The sequence below is a fragment of the Ambystoma mexicanum genome, chromosome 2q (genome assembly GCF_040938575.1).
Source record: "Ambystoma mexicanum isolate Mex_15411 chromosome 2q, UKY_AmexF1_1, whole genome shotgun sequence".
Classification (NCBI taxonomy): domain Eukaryota; kingdom Metazoa; phylum Chordata; class Amphibia; order Caudata; family Ambystomatidae; genus Ambystoma; species Ambystoma mexicanum.
In genome coordinates this window covers 893,872,288-893,899,131 of record NC_090924.1, presented here as the reverse complement: position 1 = coordinate 893,899,131, position 26,844 = coordinate 893,872,288, and the positions used below count along the sequence as shown (strand labels likewise).

Genomic DNA, 26,844 nt, shown 5'->3' with positions numbered 1-26,844 from the left:
AGCAGTACAAAGAAACCAACACATACACAGAGCCAATGAAGCACTTACTCAAAGTTATATCAGAATAATTATTTATTTATACATACAAGGCACACAAGCAATCCTAAAATGCAGCAACTACTAATAAAATTCCATAATAAGTGGGATAAGATCTGAAAAGCAACAATAATGCAGGTGAGTAACTTTCCATATACTTTTCATATCCAGCGCACATAGGGCCTGATTCATGGAACGTCTTCCTATGGCATTGCGCCATTACAAAACACTTCCAAGAATCAGGCCCATAGTGTCTTCAGTTAAGGTTAGTAAAAACACTCATTTGTATGACCTTTGCGAAATGCATTTTTAGGTGGAAGGAAAGGATAGACAGAACACAGCTAGCAACTGGTAAGTAAGAATGTAACACGCTCCAAGAATGGTATAAGTAGTCCAATGGACAGCACCAGTTCTGATGTGAATCTTCAGAGAACAGTTAAGTAACTGGTCATTTGTTCATGTTGAAAGCACAGGAGCTCAAGAGGAGTCTTCCTGTAGGTATACTGGCTGCAATGCCTGCACGGTGGAGTTGAGGTCAACGCCCAAATGTGGAAAACAGCACTCACAAAGCAAAGGAGAAATAAGGTAAGTGTAACCCAAGCGCCAAAGTACCTGAAGAGTGAAGTTGAAAATGTAGCTGGTCGCCTTCCAGATGCAGTGTTGAATATCTAGTTTCTTGCTCCTTGGTCGTGATGACGAAACGTGGGCCTTGGGTGGGCTTCTGCAGCAGCACTCGAGAGAAGGGGTTATCAGCAAAGGATTCTGCTCACTCCAGGGGCGGTTTGTGGTTTTGGCGCTTCTTTTTAGCACCAAGAATGAACAGATATTACCGGTTAGATCCTCCTCAGTTTCTTCGTCCTGCACTCTGGGGAGGGGACTTTTGGAAGAGAATTGAAATTTCTGGAGGTCCACAGGGATGCCTGCAAAGTTTCATTGAGATTCGTTTGGTCCAGGATGATGCACTCAGGAAGGGTCTAGGACCCCGGGTATTGGTGTTCTGCAGCCCGGGAACATCGCAGGATGTCACGGGATGGCCCAAATCGAAGATGGTCTTGAGTCCGGTTGTCTTCATCATCCCACAGGAAGAAGGTGTCCTTGGTGGAGCTTCTCTGTCGAGTTGAAGACAGGGTCAGGACAGCAGCAGGGCTTCACTGGTATTTCTTCAGCTGTTGAAGGTACTGCAGGTATCTCTGCTCATCTTCTGCTTCGTATTTCAAGTTATAGTGATTGACTATGCCTGTGGTCCAAGAATCCTTGCTGTATATGCTGGACCCATTCATTCACTCCTATGGAGCATCAATCACCTGGGGGTTGGCTGTCCTGCGGGACAGCCAGCTGCCCAGTTTAAACTGGTTTCAGTCAGGCACACCATCAGACAAAGGGCAGTAAATCTTTGGGACCCTCCCTCACTTCCTGCCTTTCCAGACACACTTCAGCCTGGGCGGGCTTCACACAAGAATTCTGCCAAAGCCAAAACTCACAAAGGACCCACTCCCACCTGGAATGATACAAGGGGAGTCCAGAAGGAAGTTACAAATGTTAAATGGTGAAAAAGAACACAAGGCCATTTTGAGAAAATTATCACCCATGGGTGCTGCACTGCAGCTGAGAAAGGTTAGAAAGTATCCATGTCACCAGCCATTTAGGGTTGTTAGTTACTGTAACTGGAAAGTTACAAGAGCAGTGGGAAAGGAGTTACAATGTAACCCCCAGAACCTCACATAAGGTGGCATGTGCTGGTCCCACAAAAGAAAAGGTAGGTAAGATAACAGTTATCCTACTGCTCTTGAGAACATTAGTTCACATAAGAGAATTAAATAAAAATAAAAAAGGGACCCCTCAGTAAAACTGCTCATAGGGGGCTGTGTGTCACGAGTCAATAACATATGCCTCTATTGAAATACCAGGAGGAAAGCATAACTCCATTAAAGTAAAAAGAGAACACAAACGCAGTAAAATAAGATTCCTAGTCAGAGCAACAGAATGAGCTAGTCATTAAAGGTTCCACTCAGGAGAATAAATGGAAAAATCCCAGAGTCCAGCAAAGAGTGCTGGGGGTCTCTCGGGTTGAGGGGAATTAGCACAGAAACGAAACATTATCCCTAACACCCCTACCTCCAAGGCCGGTAGGTTAATCTTATTATTTACCTTGGGGCAAAAAAAATCATAGGCCAGTACTACTTATGCTGGTAAGTAAGATATGACGTGATTGCTCTCGGGCAGGTGGGATGGCTACCGTTGCTTTTATTTTAATTTTATTTTCGTTTTTAAGTGAAGAGGAGTAGATTTGAGGTGCTTAGTACTGAAAGCAACAGCAAAGTAATACGATGAAACATTTAAAATATGTGTTGTTATATATACAAAGGTCTGGGAGACCCTCTACTGAGAACGAACACGGCCAAATAACCTGTTCTTTGGGAAGGTGCCCACTCGGGAGGGTCTACAACCACAGTTTAGCTCGCTGTACCCTTCACAGAGAAGAAATATCCATTTGCATAGTGTGCTCATATGAGCCTGCAGACCATCCCCAGTGGGCACCTTCCCAAAGAACAGGTTATGTTCTCAGTAGAGGAGCTCCCGGACCTCTTTCTGTATGTTTTGTGGTAGTTTTACATGAGCAAAAACAATTATGTTTGATCTTCTGTTTCAGCCACGTTCCCTTCCCTTTATACACACCTTTTGTTTGTACTCTACAACATTTTGTTCTGGTGAAAATGCAGCAAACTTACCCTTTTCTATTTGCATTTTGTATTCATTTGGACCATGTTGAGATCCATTTTATGTAATGTTTGTGCCATTCTTTACTTTAGCAGAAAGAACAACTGTAGGTCAAAACTAAAATGTTGGTTGCTTGCAAACAGTCATATTATCTTTTACAGGCAAATGCAAAATCAATAAACATTCCTTATTCACATTGGAACTAAAGATCTAGGATTTAGAATAGTTTGGTATCAATCTTTATACTTTGCAAATCACCACTGTAGTGGTTTTATAGAGCCACACCTTGTCCTGGTTATGGCGTATTGTGCCTCTACCAGGGGTGAAGTCTGAAAGTGTACATAAAATGAGGGAGAGAGAGAACTAGTCAGAGGGAGAATGTGTGTCTGCATGCGTGTGAGTGTGTGCATGTGTTCGCATGTTTAGATTTGTTTACTATGAAGAATACGAAACAAAAAATAAAAATAAGCAAATGCCAGGGGCTTGTTTGTTCATGAACAACTGCTCTGTTTTTGTATTTTCTTGCACAGGATCCACATATGTCCCAGGAGGGAAGAATTCCATGACTGTTGTGGAATCCACCACTCTAATCAACCTTCCACCTGCGAGCTCCATGGCACTGCAGCTTAGCCTGCATGACATGAGGCGTAATGTGGCCGACCTGAGGCAACAGCTGCATAAGATGAAACAGCTACAGGTATGCTTTCTTTCAGTGTGATTTACTAACCGTGTCTCGTCATTTCAACATTTCCTTGAGACCGAGTTCAAAAACATTCAGTCAGTTTCGACTTCTCCACGATTCTCCTTAGAGGAGAGCCCGACCATAATGTGCCGTGCATCATGTCTTTAATACCTCAGCTGGGCAGCTCAGCATTTCATCCTCACAGCCCCCAGGTTACTAAATTGACACCTCATTGTGGCTGACAGTGATGGGGAGGATAGCTCAGGGGCAACACGCTCACCTTGGAAGCAAGACAGCGCGGAGCAACACAGGTTCGATTCCCGGGTCCGCGTTGAGCGCGTTATATATAACCAATTAAAAATTAATTAAATAGGTAGCATTGGTTGCCAAATACTCTCAAGATGTACCCCGGGTAAAAGCTGCACCATATAAAACACCCAACTTGCATTATACCTTCCTTAGTAAAGGCTATGTGCTCTTTGTATTATAAAAGCCTTGCTTATTGGTGCATACGTTAATGGTGTCAACTGCCATCCAGGACACAAACCTACGAACACAAATGCTAAATCAGGATCCTAAATCTTAGGATCTTAGGGGAATGGTAGCTGGTAAACCTTGTAAATACGGCTTCGATCTGTCAAACTCTGGACTGAAATCAGTGACCAGAGCATGGGAAGTTAAAAGGACATACCTTGCTTGACAAAGGTTACATCAGAGTGATTGCTACCAAATTAAACTTTAGAAGAGTTTAATTGCATTGCAAAGTAGATCTTAAGAGGTGGATCTTGAAAACATGAGCAAAATGCTGTTAATGTAGTACTAACTGGTACACTTTTTAATAAACTTTACCATAGTCCCTACATTTGGTAATCTATGGAAGAGGTGAGAGCCTTGGCGTACAACAAACACACAAGACTTTAATGAACTTATTTCATAACTTGTATTTTGGCTGTATCTTGTTTAGAAGAATCGGAGCGATCTTGGGTTGATTGTCCACCCCAGCAACATAATTAACAGGCCTAGTACGGTAGTCGCCTGTCTGTTTCCATTTCCTTCCCACTCTCCCCCTCCCTATCTATGTCTTAGCTCTTGCACTATCTGAAATGTCACCAGGCAGAGTACGATAGTTAATTTCACATCCTTGCTGTTCATGGCCTGTAAGAATGTCATCGTATTTTCCCTTGTTCCCTCCCTTGCTTTGAAGCGCTTTGAAACACATTGTGTATAGGCGCTATATAAATAAACTATCATATCATATCATAACATTTGCATTGGGCGACCAGGTAGGCCGTAACAGAGGCGAAGTTGGTAGGCAAAAGTTAACAGAGATACACCAAGCCACAAGCAATTAAGTAGATATTTCCCCTAAAACAAATCCCGATGTTGTATTGTATGTGGGCAAGCCATAAATGGACAGATGAGGTTGAAACTCGCTAGGAGGTAATCTTGGGGCGGCTTAATGGTGTGGCTGAGAGCACGACCTCAGCTGAAAATGGCTGCGTCTGAGATAATTTGCCATGCACCTGCCTGCATAGCGATCTCAGCTTCTATGTCGAAAAGCAGGTTGGATGGCTTCAGGCGTTGACAGGAACCTAATCAAAATGGCATCATGATGGCATCTCCCTATGCATGTGGTCATTTCCAGGTGCTGATAGGCATTAGAGAGCAAGGCATACAACTCAAGACTAGTAGCAAGAAAACAAAAGGTTTCATTGAAAGGTGGGACACATACACACCTTGTCAGATGGCACTTCCTTCCCACTGCCTCCAGACAGAAAGGTTGAGATGAAAATAGCCTTTCTGAGGTTAGGGACAGAACCGGAGTGGCTTCAGAGCTGGTGGTGTGGCTGCGATGAGGAGAACATCTAGCGCACCATACTGGGGAGTGTAGCAAGCAAACGCTGTAACCATGAAAACATCAGCGGCAGGAAAAGACGGGTAATGCAGCCACCAGAGAGGAATGAGTACTGACCATCAAAGAGCAAACAGTCTAGTTACATTCTTTGACAGTGAACAGTGTGTAAACACAGGGACTATTTTACGTGAAGGGAGACATGCAATTACCTATTGCTGTTAACATTATTAGGGTATTTCTTGAGCAGAGACCTGGTTTTGGGAAGCAACAGGGCGCTTTACAAGTCTTAGGGGGAAGTATTCCAGTGAGGGAAGCAGAGATTCAAGGGAGCGGGAAGCCAACCACCAGGGAGAGGGCGGGCAATTGGATGAAACAGGGGGTCACCCACTACCAGGATAGGTGGGGAGAAGAGGGTGTGTGAACCTAGGTGTTAGGGAGGAGCCATTCCTTGAAGAGGAGGGCGTTGAGCTCCTTTCATACATTTAGAAACAAGGGGGTGAGTTTGGTGTTGACAGAGCAGTGGCGTAGACAGGGTACGGCCTGAGCGGGCAAGGCCCACCCAAAATCTTTAAATGCCCACTCAGCAGCACGGCGTGGGCATTTACAGATACTAATGTCACTGCGGTGGGCCAAACTACATTAGCTTCAGGCCCCACTTGTTAGACAATGCTAGCTACGTATTTGTGACAGAGAGGAGGTTCCGGAGTCTGGGGAGGGTGAATTCCACACTTTATATTTTCTGGACATTTTATTTTAATTTTATGTTTGCATTTATTTCAGCGCACAAAGCCCTGAGGCATCTAGGCGCTAGTTGCAGTAAGTGCTTGTTACAGTTCTTAGGTACAAGAACATGCATTGAGATTACATCATGAAGGCGGTTGGTGAAGGCCAACACTGACATGCATCATCTCATGCTAAGGGTTCTACATCAGGGATGCAAACATAATGGGATAAAGTAGGTGCATGTATACAGACTGGCAAAGCCACATCAGGCCATCTGTCACTCTATTCCTCTACATCATGACAAATCAGGTCATGCTCCCTGTCCCTAAAATATAAAAATGTGTTCTGACGTTAAACTAACAGGACAGGAAGGAAAAGGAAGTTGGCTGGATTGCGGGACTGCCAAGGTTCATAACCGTGTTTATGGTGTGATACCTTTAAAACTCCAGGAGAACACGTGAGAGTTTTTGCCAGAAGAATGATTTCAACTTGCACTGCTGCACCGACTGGTTGCTTGGCTACCCTCAGTCTCTCACACTGCTGTACTGACTGGTTTCTTGGCTACCCTCAGTCTCTCACTGGGTACCAGGCTCTTTCTTGATCGGTCACCCTTGCACTGCCTCCGGGCCTCCCACGCACTTAGGGGCATAACTGTAACCCTACAGTCCCTTGTTCCCCTTGTTCTCCTTCACTACCCAGAGCCGCGCTGCCCTGGCTGCACTTACTCAGAGCACTGCTGCCCTGTTTTCCCCTCCCGTCTCGCTTGCGCCCCCCCCCTTTGCCCTTGCACTTCTCGTTCTTGCACAATCTGAATGACACAAGGCCTACTAAGATCGTTTGTCTTGTCCTCCCTCTGAAATATTTGATCATGCAGATTGGCATTTGTCTATTTACTGTGGGCAAACGATATGGCTGCAGCTTGGGCTCTCGCAAACTTCTTAGCGAACACTTTGTTCATTAGAAATAAAGCAATTGCTTTTTAGTTTATGTACATTTCTAACGTAGCAAAAAGCCGAATTCCAAAAAAATATGTCATGAACTTTCGATTTGTTTGTGCAGAGCTCGGCGGGATGCCTTACTAATGAATTGGGTTTTTGTATTATGTTTTTCAAGCCTTGGATGTTTTAGGGAACATATGTGGATAAGAATGGTAGTGAAATCGTTAATTAGACTGCATTTTTGGGCTAGGGTTGTTCCCTGTAAAACCCCTGACTCTGCATTTTATCTTTTATGGAATGACTTTTTCTATGTTTTTAATCATGTCTTATTGGTTCCATGTGATAATATTGCCGCAAAAATATCGCCATACAAACATTTCCCCATATTTCTGCAGCAATATTACCCCATGGAACCTGCGGGGGACACCCCCGCAACCCCCATATATTTTAAAAGGGAGCGGGGGACACCCCCGTGTCCCCCCCATCAATTTACCCCATAAATTTTCCCCACCAAAAATATCGCCTATGGCCGTTCCCGACGACCAGATGTACGGCGGCGATTTCTTTGGTGGGGATAATATCACCTGATAGCGTCTTATTTATCACTGTTTTGCTTTCACGGCATATTACTTTTCCGCAATAAACTTACAAAGAAGTAAGGCTTGTCTGGGTGCTTAGAGAGGTGTCTGGGGCCCTTCATTTAGTGAGTGCCCCTGGTCTCTAGCCTTACTCTCTAGCATTTGCTAGGGTGCCAGTGAGAGCTCGAGGGCTTACCAATGAGCAGCTGGACTTCCTTTCGGAGCATTTGGGAGATTCAAAGAGAGCTCAGGACAAGCTTGGAAGGTCCTTCTTGTCATGGCAAATCTATATGTTAAGTGTGAATGTAATGTGTATACATGCAGCACATCTATAAGTTGTCTGAAGCAAATAAACAGATGTTCAAAATACCTTTCACTCGCAGAATTCATCAATGATTGGGGAAAGAAATCAGTATAGCCACAGACAACCGATATTGTCAAAACGCCTCCATAGCTAGAACAAAGGAAGAAGTTGATGGGCCTAATCAGCCTTACAGATAAGCGGCAGACTAGCCACTTTTACAAAACAGGCACATGCTCCAGAGAAGAGAAGATAGGCAGTAGCAGCACTAACACATAGGAGCCTGTCGCTGCTTCCACTCGCGCAGCTTCGCCGATATGTTCGGATCACTGGTTCCACCAAAGCAGTGGCCCAACGGAGCTCTAATATCATTACTGCCTGATCTGAACAGAAACTTTAAGGTTAAAATGCATTTTTCAATTTGCATTAAGTATCAGGGGTAAAGAAAAAGAAATATAGATTTAAGAAGCATAACGTTTGTTTTAGAGATTCGTACTTGCCTATGCTCTCATTGGGAACAGAAATGACATTTTATCTGCCTAAAATATCTTTCAATCCAATCTAAACATTGGGAGGAAAATCTTCGCTGGAGCCCTAGGCCACCTATCCCTTACCAAGGTCACTTTCTTTTTGTGTTTGTATTGACATTCCATTGCAGTAATAAAGCCCTGAAAGGCGATTCCGTCTTCTCTAGATTCAAAATAGGGTATCCTAAAGGGTTAATCAAGAGAGCAATTTATTTATATGTTACAAATTAATAATAAATGCATTAGATGTGGTGCTCTCATCACATAAAACAAGCCAATTAGGTTATTTTGACAGATATTTTTTGTACGATTTTTTATTTTAATTGTTTAAAACCATATGCTACAATGATTGGACACATCTTGCTACAAAATCTATTTAAAAAACAAATTGTTTTTATAAAAGAAATGCATTCAATAAGCTCATATTTCATAATGCAGTAATTGGATAAGTGCATATTAATGACAGGGACAGCATAAGAACTCACAATTTCCAAGTCCCCTGTACATGCTTCTACATTTTCCTATTCACAATTATAGTTAAAACAACACATTTATATTATATGATCAATGTTATCAATCAACACTGTCAATGTATTAAATAATCTATAATTTAGCCTGTAACATTTGCAATGGACAAACACCAGGATTGAAAACCGATTCCATAATGTAATCTTCACAAATCATGGTCAGTTCACGTGTACAACAAAGTAAAACGGCCCTGTTTAGGAAAATCAAAATATGTTATTCATGAATCGATCTGGTGAGTTGCCTTGCAGTTTTAGGTGCCTGTTCTTGGCAGATTGTGGCCACTTACGCTCACCTATCGTCCACTCTTGATTGCCTCCAGGACTGCCTCCCAAAGTGTGATTCACTTCAGGCCTACCCCTCAGAGTCTGATTGCTTTAAAGCCACAGTGTAATTACCTCTGGGACTGCGCCTGAGAGTGGGACAGTCCCAAGACTGCCTGTCAGAGTGTGATAGCTTCCAGGACTGCATCTACATCCAACGTCCTCTTCACTCTCTAAGGGTTAGATGCTTCTCCAGACAGAGAGCGGGGGGGGGGGGGGGTTGATCTCTCTCCTCTGCAGGTGTCTTCCTCTGGAATTGTGACCTGGCCCCTCTCAAACTTGAGCCAGACCACCTGAAGTTCCGGAAGCAGCTCAGAACGTTCCCCTTCTCCTCCGCTTTCTCTCTGTCTCACCCCTGCTGATCTACCTGTCTGCTGTGCCGACTGATTGCTTGGCTACCCTCAAAGGCTCACTGGGTACCAGGATCTTTCTTGATGAGTCACCCTTGCATTGCCTCCGGGCCCACCACGCACTTAGGGGCTGTAACTGTAACCCTGCAGTCCCTTGTTCTCCTTGCTCTACCCCGACATTTGCTGCCCTGGCTGCACTTACTCAAAGCATTGCTGCCCTGTTTTTCCCTCCCCTCTCCTTTGCACTGCACCCCTCCCTTTCCCTTTGCACTTCTCGTTCTCAGACTTTCACGATCTGAGTGACACTAGGCCTAGTAAGATTGTTTGTCTTGTCCTCCCTCTGTCTTCCTTCCCTTGTCTTGTTGCGCCTAGAAACACCTGTGTACAGGTGCATTATAAATGACTTATCATATCTCCGAATGTGATCGCCTCCAGGAATGCTTCTCATAGTGTGATTGACTTCAGGCCTACCTCTCAGAGTTACATTGCTTTAAGTACTGCCTCTCAGAGTTTCATTATCTCTGGGTCTGCCCCTGAGAGTGTGACAGTCCCCTGGACTGCCTGTCAGAGTGTGATAGCTTCCAGGACTGCATCTCCTAGTGTGATCGCCTCCAGGTCTGCCTCTCATAGTGTGATTGCCTGCAGGGCTGCTTACCAGAGTGGGATTGCCTTTTGGGCTGCCTCTAAGGGTGTGACTACCCCCTAGACTGCATATCAAAGTGTGATTACCTGTAAGACTGCCTCTTGATTGTGTCTGCACCCAGGACTACCTTTCAGAGTGTGATTGCCTTCAGGACAGCCTCTCAGAGTGTGATTGTCTCCAGGACTGCCTCTGAGTTACTGCCCTCAGGTCTTCTTTTCCCAGTGTGAGTGCCTTCAGGACTGCCTCGCAGAGTGTGACTGCGCCCAGGTTTGCTCTCAGAACGTGATTTCCTTCAGGGCTGCCTCCCAGAATGTGTTTACCTCTAGGACTCCCTTTCAGACTGCGATTACCTCTAGGACTGCCTCTGAGTGACTGCCCTCGGGACTCCCTTTCAGAGTGTGATTGCCTTGAGAACTGCCTCTCAGAGTGTGACTGCGCCCAGGACTGCCTCAGAGTGTGACAGCGCGCAGGACTTCATCCCAGAGTGTGACTGCATCCAGGACAGCCTCTCAGGGTGTGATTGCTTCTAGGACTGCCTCTGTGTGACTGCCCTCAGGACTCCCTTTCAGAGTGCGATTACCTCTAGGACTGCCTCTGAGTGACTGCCCTCAGGACTCCCTTTCAGAGTGTGATTGCCTTCAGGACTGCCTCTCAGATTGTGACTGCGCCCAGGACTGCCTCTCAGATTGTGATTAAATCCAGGACAGCCTCTCAGTGTGTGATTGCTTCTAAGCCTGCCTCTGAATGACTGCCCCATGACTGCCTTTCAGCCTGTGACCACCCCTAGGATTGCCTCGCTGAGTGTAATACCTTTTTTATTGGCCAGATCTAAACATCTGAGCCTTCATACCATCTTCTGCTCTATCTGTTGAAGTTTGACACTTGTCTACCCAGGAGCTACACTGGGTTTAGGCGCCTCCTTCTCATCATTGCCTTATGGCATTTACTAGAAGCCTATTCCTTTCTTAGGGAGGCACATGGCGATGTAGTATTGTTACCAAGCTCTACACTGGTACAGATGCTGCTTTAAACAGTTGGGAAGCGCTGCATCGTCGCCATCATCAAATATATGTCAGACTTCCTGCAAAGAACATAAAACACAAGGCGGTGCCTGGATTAGAAATTCAAATGGCCTTTTCACAGGGCTTTTTCATATCCGATCTGCATGACATCTTCTGTCCTCCGCAGCAACCTGCTGTAATTAGAAAATTAAATCACACGAGAATGCCAGAGGAAGGCCAAAACACATGTCAGCGGATGCTCATATCACTGTGGGCGCGCATTACTCTCGGAAACGTCCGACCTTTAAATGCAGTTTCGTGCTGATGTCGTGGGTGTCGCCAGCATACTCGATCTATCCTGGAAAAGAGGAAATGAGAACATTCAAAGGCCTACCCCGATACTGTAGCCTGAGCCAACAATAATTGTACTGTGGCACGTCGGTCTGTCCTCCTGGAGTCTGACACAAGTGTTTCCTTTTCTCCCAGTGCTGGCAGTGTTTGCTTTTGTGCATGTCACTGCGGCGCGCCTTCTAATGTTCCGCCTCAGTGCCTTCAGGATATACGCGTCTGCAGAGTGTGGGGCGTTAGGGAGCTGTGCCCCTCCGACCGGTGACGACATCTGGATAAAATAATCCACTGAAAGGTTTGGCGGGTGTTTCTTCAATGACTCAGTTCCAAACTCAAATGTGAGTCCATCCTGAGAGCTAGGTCGCTAAATGGTGCTGAGGGGGAATAATTATTGCATGTAGGCAACCAACCATTCTTGCTAGAAGTTTCTCCTTCGCTTCAACCAATGGCATTGCTGATCCCAAAATATTGTTCACCCTCAAAAGTAGGAATGAACATTTCCAGGGGTCAGGAATGTGATGAGTGGTTCATGAGTAAGAGATAGGCGACTCCCCCTGAGGGGGAAGGTGGGTTAACAAGTCTTTTCTGTAAACAAATAAATGTGACTTTTGGAGTTGGGTCAATATCGGTTGAGTTCCATCTGAAGGCCCGAAAAGGAATTCCGTTCATGCGGATTCTGTCTCTGTTGGTTCCTCCATGTTGCCGATGTTTGCTGCCCTTTGTTCCCCGAAGGCCTCCCAATGGGCTGAAATGGATGTTTTTTTCAGTAATCCTGATATCCTTTCTTGTGCTCTTGCTCGCTCTTCGCTATTTCTTGTTCACTTCAGTTCCAGCACTTGGATGTCTTTTAAGACCATCTATGAAAATTTGAGTCGCACGTAAACCAATAGGAGCTGGTGTTACTTTTTTAATCTCTGTGCTTTGACCTTCGTTTAATGCCTCGGTCTGCTTCGCGTGCTGTATTTTCAGGAGCAGCCTTGTGTTTGTAGTATTTTGATACACTTTCTGGATTGTAACATTGTTTCCCTAAAGAGTGAATCACTTTCTCTGCGAAGCCGGATAGTCTGCGTTGTTTTTCATGGAAAGTGGAGATTCCTCTGTGGGTAGAAGCAGTGGGAAGCATCAAAGATACCGCCTGGAGGAGCAGTCTAAGAAAATGTCTTTAGGTTCAACCATCGGATAGAGGTAAAAAAACAAACCTCTTAAAACAATAGTGTTGCACATGACCTTGAAGGCGCATTCCTGTAAGCAGCTGCTATCTGACAAGGTCAGAAAGTGAAATGAACTAAGTGAAATGAACTAAGTAAGTTTCATTTCTCTTCCTCCTCATTTGAGCTTAGTCTGCCTCATTTTTCTTTCCTATTCCCCTGCCGCCTACGGCTAGATCCTGTTTCTCAAACATACGCAGCTGAATCGATGCAGTATGTATTCTGCACGCGGTGCAGGATGCGATCAATCATTCGTCTGGAGTCTACAGATATTCCAGTCTGATACAAAAAGTGATGATCGCCTTAATAAACGGCTCTGCAACATTGCACCTGTAAGGAAACTCAAAAGTCCTGCTTTCCTTCAGTTTTGCATCCCCCTCACAGAAGAAGTTGCCCAACTTCCAAGACCTGGATTGTGAACTACTACAGAGAAGAAAACACCCATTGTCGCATGGCAACATCCACCTCCCAAATAAGAGCCCAATTCCCCTGAATATTCTGTGTAATGGGATTGTTCCATTTTGTGTTTGTTTTTACTTGTCAAACTGAGAGAGTTTTACTCCAGTATTAATTCCTTTGTTATTTGTTAGTTGCTGGATCATTTTAAGTCTTCTTTCTGAGCAGATTAGGAAACCAAAATGTACCCCGGCCTTCCCCTTCCTCTCCCCGTAGAGTGATGCTGCAGAAGGGCTGCGATATGTTTCATGTGTAGATTGCCAAGCGAATCGGACTTAAAAAGTGCCCCAAAGAGTATCCATCAGTAGCAGAGCAGAGGGTGCCAGCAAGCAACATAGAGGGGCATTTTCTGGGCACACGTGATGCAATGCATTAGTGCCCTAATGCCCTAACTCACAAGGATACAAGTAAGGGGGCACTGCTTAGCATTTTAAAACGCATCCCTAATTCGGAAACGGGATGCACTTTAAGGCCCTTATTCACAGAGCGTTTTCCAATGGGGATTTGTCATCATAAAACGCTTCTGTGTATTAGGCCCTAAGTGTGCATACAAAATAACCATTTCCCTGCACCTGGTCACACAGGCACTGGAGATGCACAATGCATAACATTCTTCCCACTTGCATTTCTTTCCCCCAAACAGGAACTTTTTAAATTTGTTTATACATTTCACATAGACTGCCGCCACAATGGCACTGTACAGTAAAATGCTCTCCCAGCTCCCACGTGGGTACTGGGAGAATAACATACGTTATTGTCAGGAGCGTGCCATTTATGCAACGAGGCACGCCAGAGCATCACTTAAGCTTACGCCCACCCCCCTAGAAACACACAGTTCACCTTTGTGAATTAGGTGACCTGCGTATCTCTCAAAGGACTACAAATAAAAATGTGCATCCTATGCAAAAAAAAATATTTGCATATTTTTTGTGAGTTTGGCCCAGAGCATTCAATAAGCTGCATGCTTATGTCTACCAGATAAACGCTAGTAGCCCAATTCATGGAATTATTTGCACGGAAAATAGGGAACTTGCCTGCCAAACTGCGTTCGTAATCCTGTTCATCGATCCATGGAATCGAATGCGCAGGATTTTCCTTGGACTTGCATGGATTTCGGGGCATGCCCTTGCGAGTGGTTGAGTGCATTGTGTGAGACACCACATAGAGCATGGGCGTGGCTTGCGCAGAGGGTGGGGAAGAGGGCAGAACCGTGAAAATGGGGATGAACTTGCGAAAAAGTGGGTGTTACCAGGGAAGGGTTGCAGGCAGTCCATTGCATGCCCACTATTGCGCAGAACAATACGTATTCAGGGATACGTCCGCGCAACCTCCCGGCAGGAAAATTGCCACGCAAAGCCCTCATACTGTCCACCAGCCAAAGACAGGCATACAGACACTTGCGCATAGGAATCACTGTGCAGAGGTAAAATCAGGTGTAGGATTTAGGGGTATGTGCACAAACTCAGGGTTCAGATCTAAGGGGTGCTCTTACGCAGCGTAGCGGGTTGCAGGAACGGTTTACGTGGGTGGGCACGCAGATTTTCCGAGTTTTACCTGAGTTACGATAAATTGTACGCCGGTAACAGTTACTGGGGACCCCGCACAGGGTCCCTGAGATGCAGGCCTGCTTGTGGGGGACCCCACGCACTATTCTGAGGATGCTTGTATTTGCTCCTGGGGAGCATGCAAAGGTGGCTGTTTCTGGCTGATTTGATTTGCGGGGGGTGTCAGTTCCATGAATACGCGGAGCAGGCAGAAAAACGTATGCGCGCAGGCTCGCGCTGTGGTGGTGTTGTGCGAGGGCGTTGCAGGATTTCTGCACACTTTTCCATGAATTGAGCCCTAAAAATGCGGCATGCCACATCATTGAATTTAAAAAGCAACCAATATCTTTAGCCTGGGGAGAGGGACGGGAGCAGCATCACCATTAAGCCATCACATGTAAATATGTAATGAATAGGATATTAATACTTCAAATACAATTCCGGCTGCATGTTTGCATACAATAGTTTCAGTTAGCCAACCACTCCCTGGTCAGTAGGAGGGAATCCTTCAGTTTTGATAATGTCACCCCGAGTGGGATGGGTATGGCTAAGTGTGGGTCCTAACCCTACTGCAGCTAAAGCCCCAAGCTGTGCCTCCCTGGTGATTCCAGTCACCATAATGAATGACAAGCTATACTGCACGGGCTTTAAAAAAAAAGAATCATCACTCCGTCTCACGCGGCAGTAAGCATGTTCTATGGTCGCGACAAACATATACTATCTGCGCTTTGGTCTCTGGTTGAATAGAGCCCCCATTTTGTTGCTGCTTCCTTAAAAGCTTCCATTGGGACCTTTTATTTCCCAATATGTTTCAGCCCTCCCCACTACCACAATCCTGTGGCAAAAACACAGTAATCATCCTTTCACTGTAACTTACATGCTCGTCCCCGATTTTCCAGATGCACAACATGTCGTCGAGCATTTCAAAACATGGAATTTCCATGGATCAGCTGTATCCCTTTCAGATTCTTTTGTCTGCCTACAACTCAGTATTCTAAACACTCACTCTGCAGACTATGCCAAGAGGAACTTGGAGTACCAAGGTAAGCACCTCTGAGGTTCTCTGGCACATGCACAATAGCAGTAAATCTGTTACTAAAATCCATAGGCAGAAGGCAAGTTAAAAAAGCACTGGCCCGGTGCCTAGGGCTGCAGGGTTGCTACGCGTGCAGCAGTGCACTTATTAGACATTCCTTTGGGCACTTGGAATAGTTCTTGGAATAAGACAGTTGTGTATTTAATGCCCTTCAAGGCCTAAGTGGGTTAGACAAGTGTGCACTTTGTGTACTTGGGGATGAAGTCCCACCGAGTCTTTGACTTAGGCACTAGGACACTACATGTGTCCGGAAGCACCTCAAGACCTTCCTCTTTGCTTCTGCTTTCTCTCCTCCTCTCCCCTGCTGATCTCCCGGCTGAATCCGAAACTGCACTGGTTTTCCTGGCCAACCTCTGATCTTGGGCCCAGGTCCCCCCACCCCCACCAGTTACACACCTGGACTGCCCCCCCTGGCAACTCCTGCACTAGGGGACTGTTCTGTATCCCTACAGCCCCTACTAGCACTTGACACCTGATGTCTGCACTTACCCTTGCACTTGCCACCAGCTGGCTGCACTTCTATTTATTCTATTTATTTTCTATATTTATTTCACTGTCATCCTATGTACTGCACTGCCCCCTCCCCTTTCCCCCTGCACTTTTCCCCTTCCCCCCTCCCCTGCACTTGCGTGATCTCAATGTCTCCTGGCCTAGTAGGATCGCTGTCTGTCTTCCCTCTATTTCCCCTCCCTTGCATCGTCACCCGCCTTGAAACACTCGTGTATAGGCGCGTTATAAATGCCATATCATATCATATCATGGTCTCCAGTTCAACTTGCAGTTATTCATGGTCAGACAACCCTGCATTTCATATACCTAAATGCTTCTTTGGTTTAGGGAATTGTGTACGTAATCGTTTTTATATTCCAGCATTCATTTACCCTTTTCTCTCCTTATGATTCTCTGGATTGGCCTGTCTTTCCCAACGTTACAAACTCTCGGGTCTCTTTGGCAGAACTGCAGGTCTCAACAGGCATCTGCCCTTCTCTCACATACATGTTGTGCCTTGATCTGAGCTCTCTCACTCTGACAATGATTGAAATCACTCTTAGTGGGACCTTTGTCCCCAGAAACCACCATGCATTTCTCTTCACACAGAGGCGTGTTTCTTATCTTGGGCTTTCCCACCATTTTAAGGATTCAGGGCTTTCTGGGTGTGGCTGGGGACTACAAGGCCCAACATGCATCATTATTGCTCTCTCATTCTGTTCTTTCTACTCACATCTCTCTTGAACTCGGTTTTCAGGCTCAGAACTTCACTGCCTGTATCTCTCACCAGTGCCACAGCTGTGGGCGGCCAAATAATCGCTTCCTCACTCTAGGCTCCCCTCCTGGATCTGTGCCAGCTTCTTGTGGCACTGGGACTTCTGGTCCTCGACATACCCTGTTCCCTGTATCAAATGCTGTTCCATGCCACAACTATGGCTCACCTCCTCACATTCTCAGCATTCTTTCCCATCATGGCCTCCTCTATAACTCGGAATTCTTAACAGGGCCACGTGGTCCTGTCCACGAACAGATTGACAATGACAACAGACTGAGAATGCTGACTGCGTTTCTGGCAATGACGATCTGCCACCTCACGCGTGCACACGCACCCCAACACACATCACATATAATGGTCTTCTTCATGCTTCGGCTTCGTCTCCTGCCAGAGTGGAAAGTAGAATGAAGAGGCTTCAAATTCCTTGGGTTCAAACTCGAGGGCAACCGTCAAGAGAATTGGCTGCCCGGGTCCTGTGCATGCGTGTGTACTGAAAGGAAGGTGTCCCTGCTGCTTCCCGCAGCACGTCAGGCATGTTCAAGCCCTTGTTTATTAATGACACATGCTGCACAAGCGAAGGTCTGGTGAAGGAGCATTATGTCCCACCAGGCCCAGGCAAACGGGCATGCGCAGGATGTATGCCGCGGTTGCGCGAGCACCACCAACTCCAACTAGGCCCAGGCACCTCAGTCTATGCTTCTGTGAGGTCCAGTGGCCTGTTCTACTTTGGACTCGCGCTTAAAGGGTGGATGAGCACGCGCTCACCACCCCTTATAAGAAACACAACTGCACACAAACATATTAGCCCTCATGGTGTTTCAAGAGCGACTAACCACTAACCACAGTGCTGCATCAATACTCTGCAGCTTCTCCAGACTGGGCCTGAGATTATTTGGTTGGTGCCTTATAAATTGCCTGAAATAAGAAATACATAAAAAGCGTCATACCTAATTGTATTTGGTGTACATGTGATTTTGATGTCTCATATGTAAAGGATATCTTGCTAGGGTGTTGTCGTATGTGCTAAAGTTAGCACACATCTTCCTTATGCAAGAGTTGGACACATTCACAACTTCTAAGACTTACTCCACGAGCTTCTAAGCTTTTCAGGGTGTTCAGTTCTGTGAGAGACTCGTTCCTCCTGTCTAATGTTTTTTTTCTTCTTTCTTTTACTATCTTTGCACTTGTCTTCACATGCCTTGGTTTTCATAATTAAAAACCGAGCTGAAAGTCACCATGAGCAGTAGGGCGCGACGCAAGAAGGTCAGCCTGGCCTCAAGTCAAACTCATTAAAATGAAAAACCTGACAGCTCCATTTACAGAGAGCACTGCGACTGCATTACCCAGTGACTAATGAGGCCGCGCGGCACAGTCCTGTTTTCGAAGTGGATCTAAAGTATTCTTAGGGTTTAGAAGTCTGTTTTCCCTAAAAAGAACAGCAGTAAGACTCACTATTTATTTATTGCGTGTTTGTGGATCCGTTACGCCAGGGATATCTGAATTTGGAGATGCAGGGCCCAGAGCTGGAATTAACTTTTACCCCGGCACCATTAAGATTTTTCGGATGGGACTCCAGAATCTCTGTTTCACCTGTAATTCCGCTTAGAGCGAGGTGAAGGCTGCACTTCAGTATTTGCTGTACTTGCACACTATGCCTGACATAGCATTAAGCCGCATACCCGCCCTACGAGTGAGGGGTGTACCAGTCAATTTTACTCCCTAAAATAGGAACATAGTCCCAAAAAATAAAAACAGGGAGTAAAAATATACCCAACAAAAACAGGAAACAGCCTGCTGATCTGCTTTTAGCACACGGCCCCATGGGAATGTTTGGACAAGTAGTACACAGAGACAGAAGAAAAAACAGGGCTATACTGCCTGATCGCAAGAGGTAAAAATGTATCTTTTAATGTGCACCGATGCACATGCAAAGAAATATTGATTTGAAAAACATTTCTATTTTTTAGAAACATTTTACTTGCTCATAAAACTCCATTGGGAGTGTAATTTATTGTTTCACTCCCTAAAAGTATATTTTACTCCCAACTTTACAATATAGGGAGTAAAACACTATCACTCCAATATCTTATCTGGAGCATTGGGCATTCCTTTAGCACAGTCACAACTAATTTAATTGATTTCTGGCAGCAGATGTAGATCTGAGGGCCGCCTTTGCTCATTGGTAAAACCTATGCCTGACATATACATGCCAAATGTTAGGAACGGCAAGACTACGTAGTGGCTTAGAGTTCCACCAGCTGGTGGCGCCGGATTGGCTACATAAAATGTGGTCCTATTGCCAGGCAAGGCTGCTGACAAAATCTGGCCTGGGGTTAGCAGAAATCTTTGAAGTGGCCCAAATGTATTGTGTTTAGACCCCATGACTGACACAGCACACATACTTTATCCCTGACCTTAAATTTGCAACTCATTGGAACCTTAATTACAAAGACTAGCGGGCATGAATTTGTGTCTACGTCTTTCATAATCTGTGAGCAATCGGACCGTGCCCTCCCGGAATTTCCACATGCCTGTGTCCACTGTCACTCCTCTTGACTGAGTACCTTAAACCCTGTTTCTGTTTTTCTGCCACCAATCAAGAGCATTGGGAGCTTTAATTTGATACCACATTTTATTGCCTCTGCATTTGTAGCCTCTTTTCCTTAGTGTATTTGTTTTGAGCAGGGTTTTTTCTCTGTTCAGAAATCGGTGCACATTCTTTGAGTTCACTCTGTTGTTCTAAGACTATCAAGAACTCCCAGCTCTGGTGACAACCTCCTCTGCGACATTAATGAGGGTTTATAGTGAGTTTTTCGAAAACAAAGTTTTGAATGACAAAACATTCGAAAACAGAGCTTAAAAAAAAAAAAGCTGTGATAAGCTATGTTTAACATGAAAAATGCATTTCTTTCGAAACCAATCCATCGACAATAGACATGGACTGGTTTCAATTGAAAATACAAGTTAAAAGTAGTGTTTCAATGCTTTTTTTGTAACGTTAAAACGTTACATGGAGCTGTCCAGTGCTGAAATTTCACCACCGGCCAGCCCCTTGTAACGTTTTAATGTTTTGTGTATATTGAGGGGGGTTCCCCCTCAGCCCCCCCCAACTCCCAGGCCACCCCCCATACCCAAGCCCTAACGCTAGACCTGGCCCCAACCCTAACCCTAATGTACAAAAACATGACTATTCGAAAAAATGACTTTGACAGAAAGTATTCGCAAAGTTTGTATTCGAAAGTTTGTGTTTCGAAAAAATGACCGGATACTATTAATGAGAGCACTCTTCTGGGTTAATAAGGCTTTCTTCGTTGGGTGAAGGAAAGGAAAAGGCCTAAGACTAGTCATTCTCCCAATCTCTTGACCCCAAATGTGTAGGACCTGGGCGATGAAGGAGAAATGCGGGAAGTGATGCCGGCCTACAGGAGAACCATTTTTAAAAAGTGGAAAGAGAGAAGGATTTGTTATTTTATGTTTATGTATATAGCGCTAAACAGCCCAAAGGCATTTCATTACTGATACTAATTGTTAACCACTATTGGCAATTAGATGACTCTTATAAAGCTATAGGACGAATTCTGAAAACAATTACGTTTTGAATTGTTTGTTGAATAGTCCACAGTTCGAGTGTGACAGCTAGAGTGTGACAGCTAGAGTGTGACAGCTAGAGTGTGACAGCAAGACTATTCCAGGCTAAAGGGCCAAGACGTGCAAATGATAGGCGGCCCCGCCCTTTTGAGATTGAATTTGGGAACCACTAACCGATTTGCACCAGAGCAAGTGGAAGTAGGACTTGACGGATGGCAGTTCTGAGATATTTTTAAGAATAGCACAGTGGCAATTAGAAAAATATATATTGTTCTGGCAGTCAGTGCAAATTATAAGAAATCGATTTCATATGTGCAAATATGAGAACATTGCTGGCCAATTGATTCTGTGAGAATTGAAAATGCAAGATTTGAGTCTTGTACATCTGCATTAGAAAGAGTTGCAATAATCTAGTTTGGAATTTACAATGTCTCTTGCAGTGTGCCACATAGAAACAGGTGGGCTATTAATGACATTTACAGAAATATTCATGAGGGGGTAAAAAACAAAAGACTCCCAAAGTTTTTACTTTGGGAAAAACAGGTAGATGAATATCATTGAATGGAAATTCCAGTGTCAGGTCTATATATTTTCTCGGGCCGCTGGGAATGCCAGACAGCGTAATTTCTGTCTTAGATTCGTGGAGGATTACCCAATTGTGGTGCATGCCTGATTCAATGGCCGTTGCAACCCAAGAGAATTTTGATATATTCATTTCAGGATCCTGAAGGATATTTTGGAGACAGCATGCGATCTTCAGGGTTACACCACACACACCGTATTCAACAGCCTGCCTCAAATAACTGCAAGTCCTTCCCTCGGGCTGCTCTTGTAATTCTTTCTGCCTTTTCTGCGCCCTTCGTTCCCATCAACAAGCATTGATTTATTAATATGCTTGGCTTATTAGGCCACCGCAAACCAGATTATTGGTTTGGAGATAGTTACCCCATGAGGTATTACTAGGGATACCGCATGCAGTAAATAATGCCTAATTATGCGGTTTAGTGCCTCCAGTAAAATCCCCAAATTTTACCTCTGCCCATTAGGTGAAGAAAAAAATGTTCTCCTAAAGTTTTTGGGTTTTATTTTCTGTAGAGTAGGGAAGCACAAGCATATCCTGTCACTGCAAGAAAAAACACCTGCATGCGCAGACACAAAAGATGTGAAAAATGTGGGCATCTGCGATGCAGACCTTGGCACCCACTTTCCAATATAATGCAGAACAGGGTTCAAAAGGACCTTTTCCTCTAATATATAAAATAGTGGAATAATGGTACAATTTGCTTCTGTACACAATCCAGCTCCATCCACAAAACAAGAGGGGTGATGGATTTAAAGAAAATGAAAATAATACGTTTGGAGTTTCTGCCTTAGTATTTTTGTAAAGCAGCCTCCGTCGCTGCCAAGATCCCATTTGACTTTGGTTTTCACAGGAGGATTCCTTTGAGCTCGATGCAAATGCTTCATGTCTCCCCCTTTGCTAGGCTAACAAGAGAATCCTGCGATGGGCAACTAAGTCAAAACTAGTGGCATTTCACCCTAATCAAAGTTTTGCAAGCCGTGCCTTAATATCAAATTAGCAAACAAAACATTTTTAGGGCATTGGTTTGGGTGAGGCGCTAAACCCCAACACATGATTTCCAAATGTATTGTTAAGCCAGTTCCTAGGGCAAACCTGTTAACGGATCCAATACTTCAGTTTCTGCCACTATGTGCACGTTGTGCGCATCATCAAATGTGATGCCCGAACGGAAACCCTGGATTGAATGCAAACTAGTCTCCATGCCACTTTAGATATTATTTCTGTTGTACTGTGCCCCGTGGGCAAGGGAAATGCATACAGTTCTGTGCCGAGATGATTGACAAGCTGACTTTGAGGCTTAACCACACCCCTGAGGTAGTCTTCACCAAAGAGCTGATTGAGAACTTTGCTGGTGCAGCTGCCTTAACGTAAGCCGAGTTAACGGGTAAAGCAGATCGATGCATTTATCCCAGTTGCACAGCTTGACCTACTCTGCCAGGTTGAAAGAGATATAGTGCAAGTCTCTGTGAGAGATTTGCTGGTTTTATGTTACGGAACACGCTATAATAAGGAGACATCTGATGTCTAGACTGGCAGGTTTCAGTTGGTATCATGGAGAGGTCCCTTGAACCGCTTTAACCGCCTAAAAGGCTGAAGTAATTGCGTGAGTTGGATACGGTGTGGAGGGCTGGGGCGCTGGTAACACCTCATAGTTATCCAAGCTAGAGGGTCACGTCTGATGTTAATGCTCCACGCGTCCCTCATGCAGTTCGTTCATCTTGGAATGGGATTATCATCATTGTCTTCTTTGGTGAAGCACCGATGTCTTCTTTAGTGTGGAAATCTATGGCTCTTGGAAGGAAGCTCTTTATTGCATGCGCTTTGCGATAATTTCCCTAATGGCCCTTGTTCTGTGTGGCCCTCGAGTAGCTTCGGAGGAGTCTATCACAATCTTCTAGAGAAGCATGTTCCAGCCCTTGAACATTTCTAAGCAACACATGAAGCCTGCCATCACAGTGCCAGATCATCAAGAGGCATGTTGGGCAGAGCAAAGAGTATTACGCTAAAGAATTATATCCAGATACTTTCAGAGAAAATGTCCTATCTGGACTACGTACCCAAAACTGAATAGAGTTGTATGTATGTAAAACCTCCAGGTAATCTAATGCTGGCTGGGGAAAGAGCAATATCATGGTGAGGCATTAGATGGGACTATCGTTTTTGTCACATATATAAAGTTGAACTGCCCATATAAACATTTTTCATTTGATATATTCAGTTCCCTATGTTATTCGATAAGCGCACAATATAATTGGGAAGATTTGAAGGGCTGAGCAGTCATTAACAGATTAGGACTTGTGGGTATTATCTATAGAGGAATCTTCACGAAACACAACATATGGAGTGATCGCTATCTGAGAATGTATCTAACATACATGGAATAAGGATGAGAATTATGAAATGGCTAAACATGTATGAGTTATTATTCTGCTCCATGATATATTACTTCTACTTTTATCTTGTATGATTTATTTATTATAAATGCAATATGACCTATGTATTGATTACTTTCACTATGTGTTGAAGGTTTATAAATGAACAATACAAAACTAACAATAAAAAAGGAAAAAGTAGAACATATTTTGTAAATGAAAAAAAACATCTTACTTGGGGAAACAATAAAAAATACCACCAGGATATTTCACATCACTGTTCATTTGCCAGTTGCTACTGTTTAGATTTTCTGTGCCAGAATCACAGCCATTCTATTTCAAGTTGCCCACTTTCCAGGGTTATGCCAATGTATTTGATTGCTGCTGACATTATGTAGGTTGCCCCCCCCCCACACTCACCCCATTTTCCAGAGTGATGCTTCTAAATCCGGATATTGCTTATTTTTTCTAGATTGTGGTCAATAATATCAGCATTCTGCGCAATGTACTAGGCATTGCTAAAAGTGCTGGTGAGCTGATCAATATTTCGGGGGAGGGCGTCGCAGTTTGCAATTACGCTGCTACTTAATGCGTGACTTTGATGCACAATAACCCAGGGAGCTGCTCTTTCTGCCACTGGGCTGATAAATATGCCAGGGATATTATGCTATAATACGATGCTGCTCCTGAACCAGTTACCTCTTTAGATTTGATTGCAAATATCCTGTGGGATGGAGGTCTTACTGCTGTCCTCCTTGCAGGTGTTACTGAGATGTCTGGAGAGACCGCGAATGCTATCAGTGTGTCCAGGAGATTCATGTATTGGGTCCTTTCCTTCACCTGTTATTGTAGAGCTGGAGTGTCTGGAAGTTCCACACTAGTCCCTGTTGTGGACTATCAGAGAGAGAGTAATCCTTCTTCTCTGTATGGGCACCTGATCTCTGCCTGCCCTGGAATGAATTGAGGTCTATTGATTGCAGGAGCTCCACATGCAATCACAGAGGTCAGTAGGTAGAGCATAGGAATTGTGAGCCCTGACTGACAGACCAAGGATATATGTAATTGGTTATACATATACAAGCTGCAAAGCTTCACCCAAATATCAGGAAAGACATTTGTCAAGCTGGTGAAACATTTGATTTGATTTTTACATTCATATCGCACACATGATGGACACTCACAAACCGTATAGCGGCGCAGTTAAAAAGAACATTCATGTAAAGCATAGTCAAGCCCAGAAAGGGAAGCAAATCATAAAAAACCCACAAAAGTAGAAAGGAGGAGCCTATCTAAACAGAAATGTCTTCACATAGCATCAACGCAGGCTCTCCAATGGACCCCTGCCCACCAGACATCTATAAATCAGTCCTTACACAGGGCACTCCATTGGAATTCCACAGAAACCTCTTCAACCAATCGCTCTCAGCAGGGAGAGTACCACAGGCTTTCAAATAAGCGTACATCACACCACTCCTCAAGGATACTACGTGCGATGTTGAAGAGCTCTCTAACTACACACCAATATCAAACATTCTCTATCTGCCAAGACTGCTAGAGACCTATGGCTACGCACAAACACTGGAACACGTAGAAAACCACCAACTATTGGACCAGGCAAAGTCGGCTTCAGACCGATGAGAGAGACAGAGACGGCACTTCTCTATCTGTGACGACCTAAGGACCAATGCAGATTCCAACACAAACTGGGCACTGATACTACTCAACCTCTCCACAGCATTCGACACAGTCAGCAACAACATCCTCATCAAAAGACTGGAAGAAATAGGGATCACCGACACACTGCTGCTCTGGATTACATTTTTCCTATCTGAAAGAACAAAAACAGTATGGTTAAAACCATTCAAATCCTCGCCACAGGACTCCACCTGTGGAGTACCACAAGGATCCTCCCTATCCCCACTCCTCTTCAACATCTACATGACTCCACTTATCAACCTCCTCAAAAGGCACGGCCTCACCTGCTACAACTACACAGATGACACCCAAATCATCTACAAAATTGAAGATGTACAAGAAGAGAACACAACGCTAGTAGAGTGTCTCAAAGAACTCTACGAATTGATTGAGCACAAACAGCCTAAAAATCAACCCGGGCAAGACAGAAATCATGATTTTATCCAAAATCCAGGGAAGTAACCAATAGATCCCATGTCCCACAGAACTGGGAACAGCACCATCGCCGTCCAAAATAGTGAAACATCTTGGAATCTTAATGGACAATCAGTTTACCCTAGAACCACAAGTAAATGCAAGAATCAAGAAATGGTTCTTCCACCTGGACACGATCATAAAGATTCTACTATTCCTCTCGTTCACGCACAAAACACTGGCGATCATCTCACTTATAATGTCCAGGATAGACTACGCCAACAGCCTATACCTCTGAATGCCAGATTACCTACTAAAGAAACTGCAAAGTATACAGAACTGTCATGAGCACTGCTCCCGAGAAGCCAAGTCAAGCCCAGCATCCCCGGAAGCAGGCTCATGACCCTCGTCCCCGGCTCCAGCAAACCCCTATTGGGGCCCTTTGGACCATGTCCTGGCGCCTCTGGCGCCAGGCTCATAAGGAACCTCAGTCCCGGCGCCAGGGGCGCCGGGTTCATAATTCTTGCAAAGGTGCTTGGGTGGACCTACCTGTAGCAGACCATGCTGCATACTCACCTTTGCAAATGCTGGCAGGATGAAGTCCCCAGCCTTCTGCTGGGAGGAACTATTCCCTGAACTGGGACTTCTTTCTTACCTGGGTGGGGCTGGTGCCACTCCTTAGCTCTGGAACACAGGAACTCTTTTACCTGGGCGAGGCTGAGGAAGAAGACACCCAATCACTCCAACACTATTTAAACCACACCCGATTGGGAAAACGTGCTTCGCGTTATTCTGCATCTGCAGCAGGACGCTCACCGAGTCAGCTCCAGCATTCCAGTGACATCTCCGGCTTCAGCTCAGCAACCTGTGGAAGAAAGACACGAGAACTATACTTACCATCCAGGAATCCAGACACCGGCAGAACCTGCAAGCAAAAGAAACATAAGGTTAGCAAGTTGCAACACGTTTGCAGCCGCGCTCGCTTACCTGATACATCTGTGCTTTCACGGATTCTTCGCGGCCTTCTCTTCAGCAGCCTAACGGCACCTGTAAAGACAAAGAACATTGTTAAGTAG

At 44.8% G+C, this 26,844-nt stretch overlaps 1 protein-coding gene across 16 annotated transcripts in view; it reads left to right on the top strand.

Moving 5' to 3' along the window:
• KIAA1217 (KIAA1217 ortholog) overlaps window positions 1-26,844 on the top strand; it is a 1,682,267-nt gene that overhangs the window by 1,545,955 nt on the left and 109,468 nt on the right. For all 16 annotated transcript variants that reach the window (XM_069648169.1, XM_069648165.1, XM_069648167.1 and 13 more), the window contains one exon: window positions 3,285-3,451. In XM_069648169.1, the coding sequence (XP_069504270.1) occupies window positions 3,285-3,451 (167 nt within the window). The remainder of the gene's footprint in view (window positions 1-3,284; window positions 3,452-26,844) is intronic.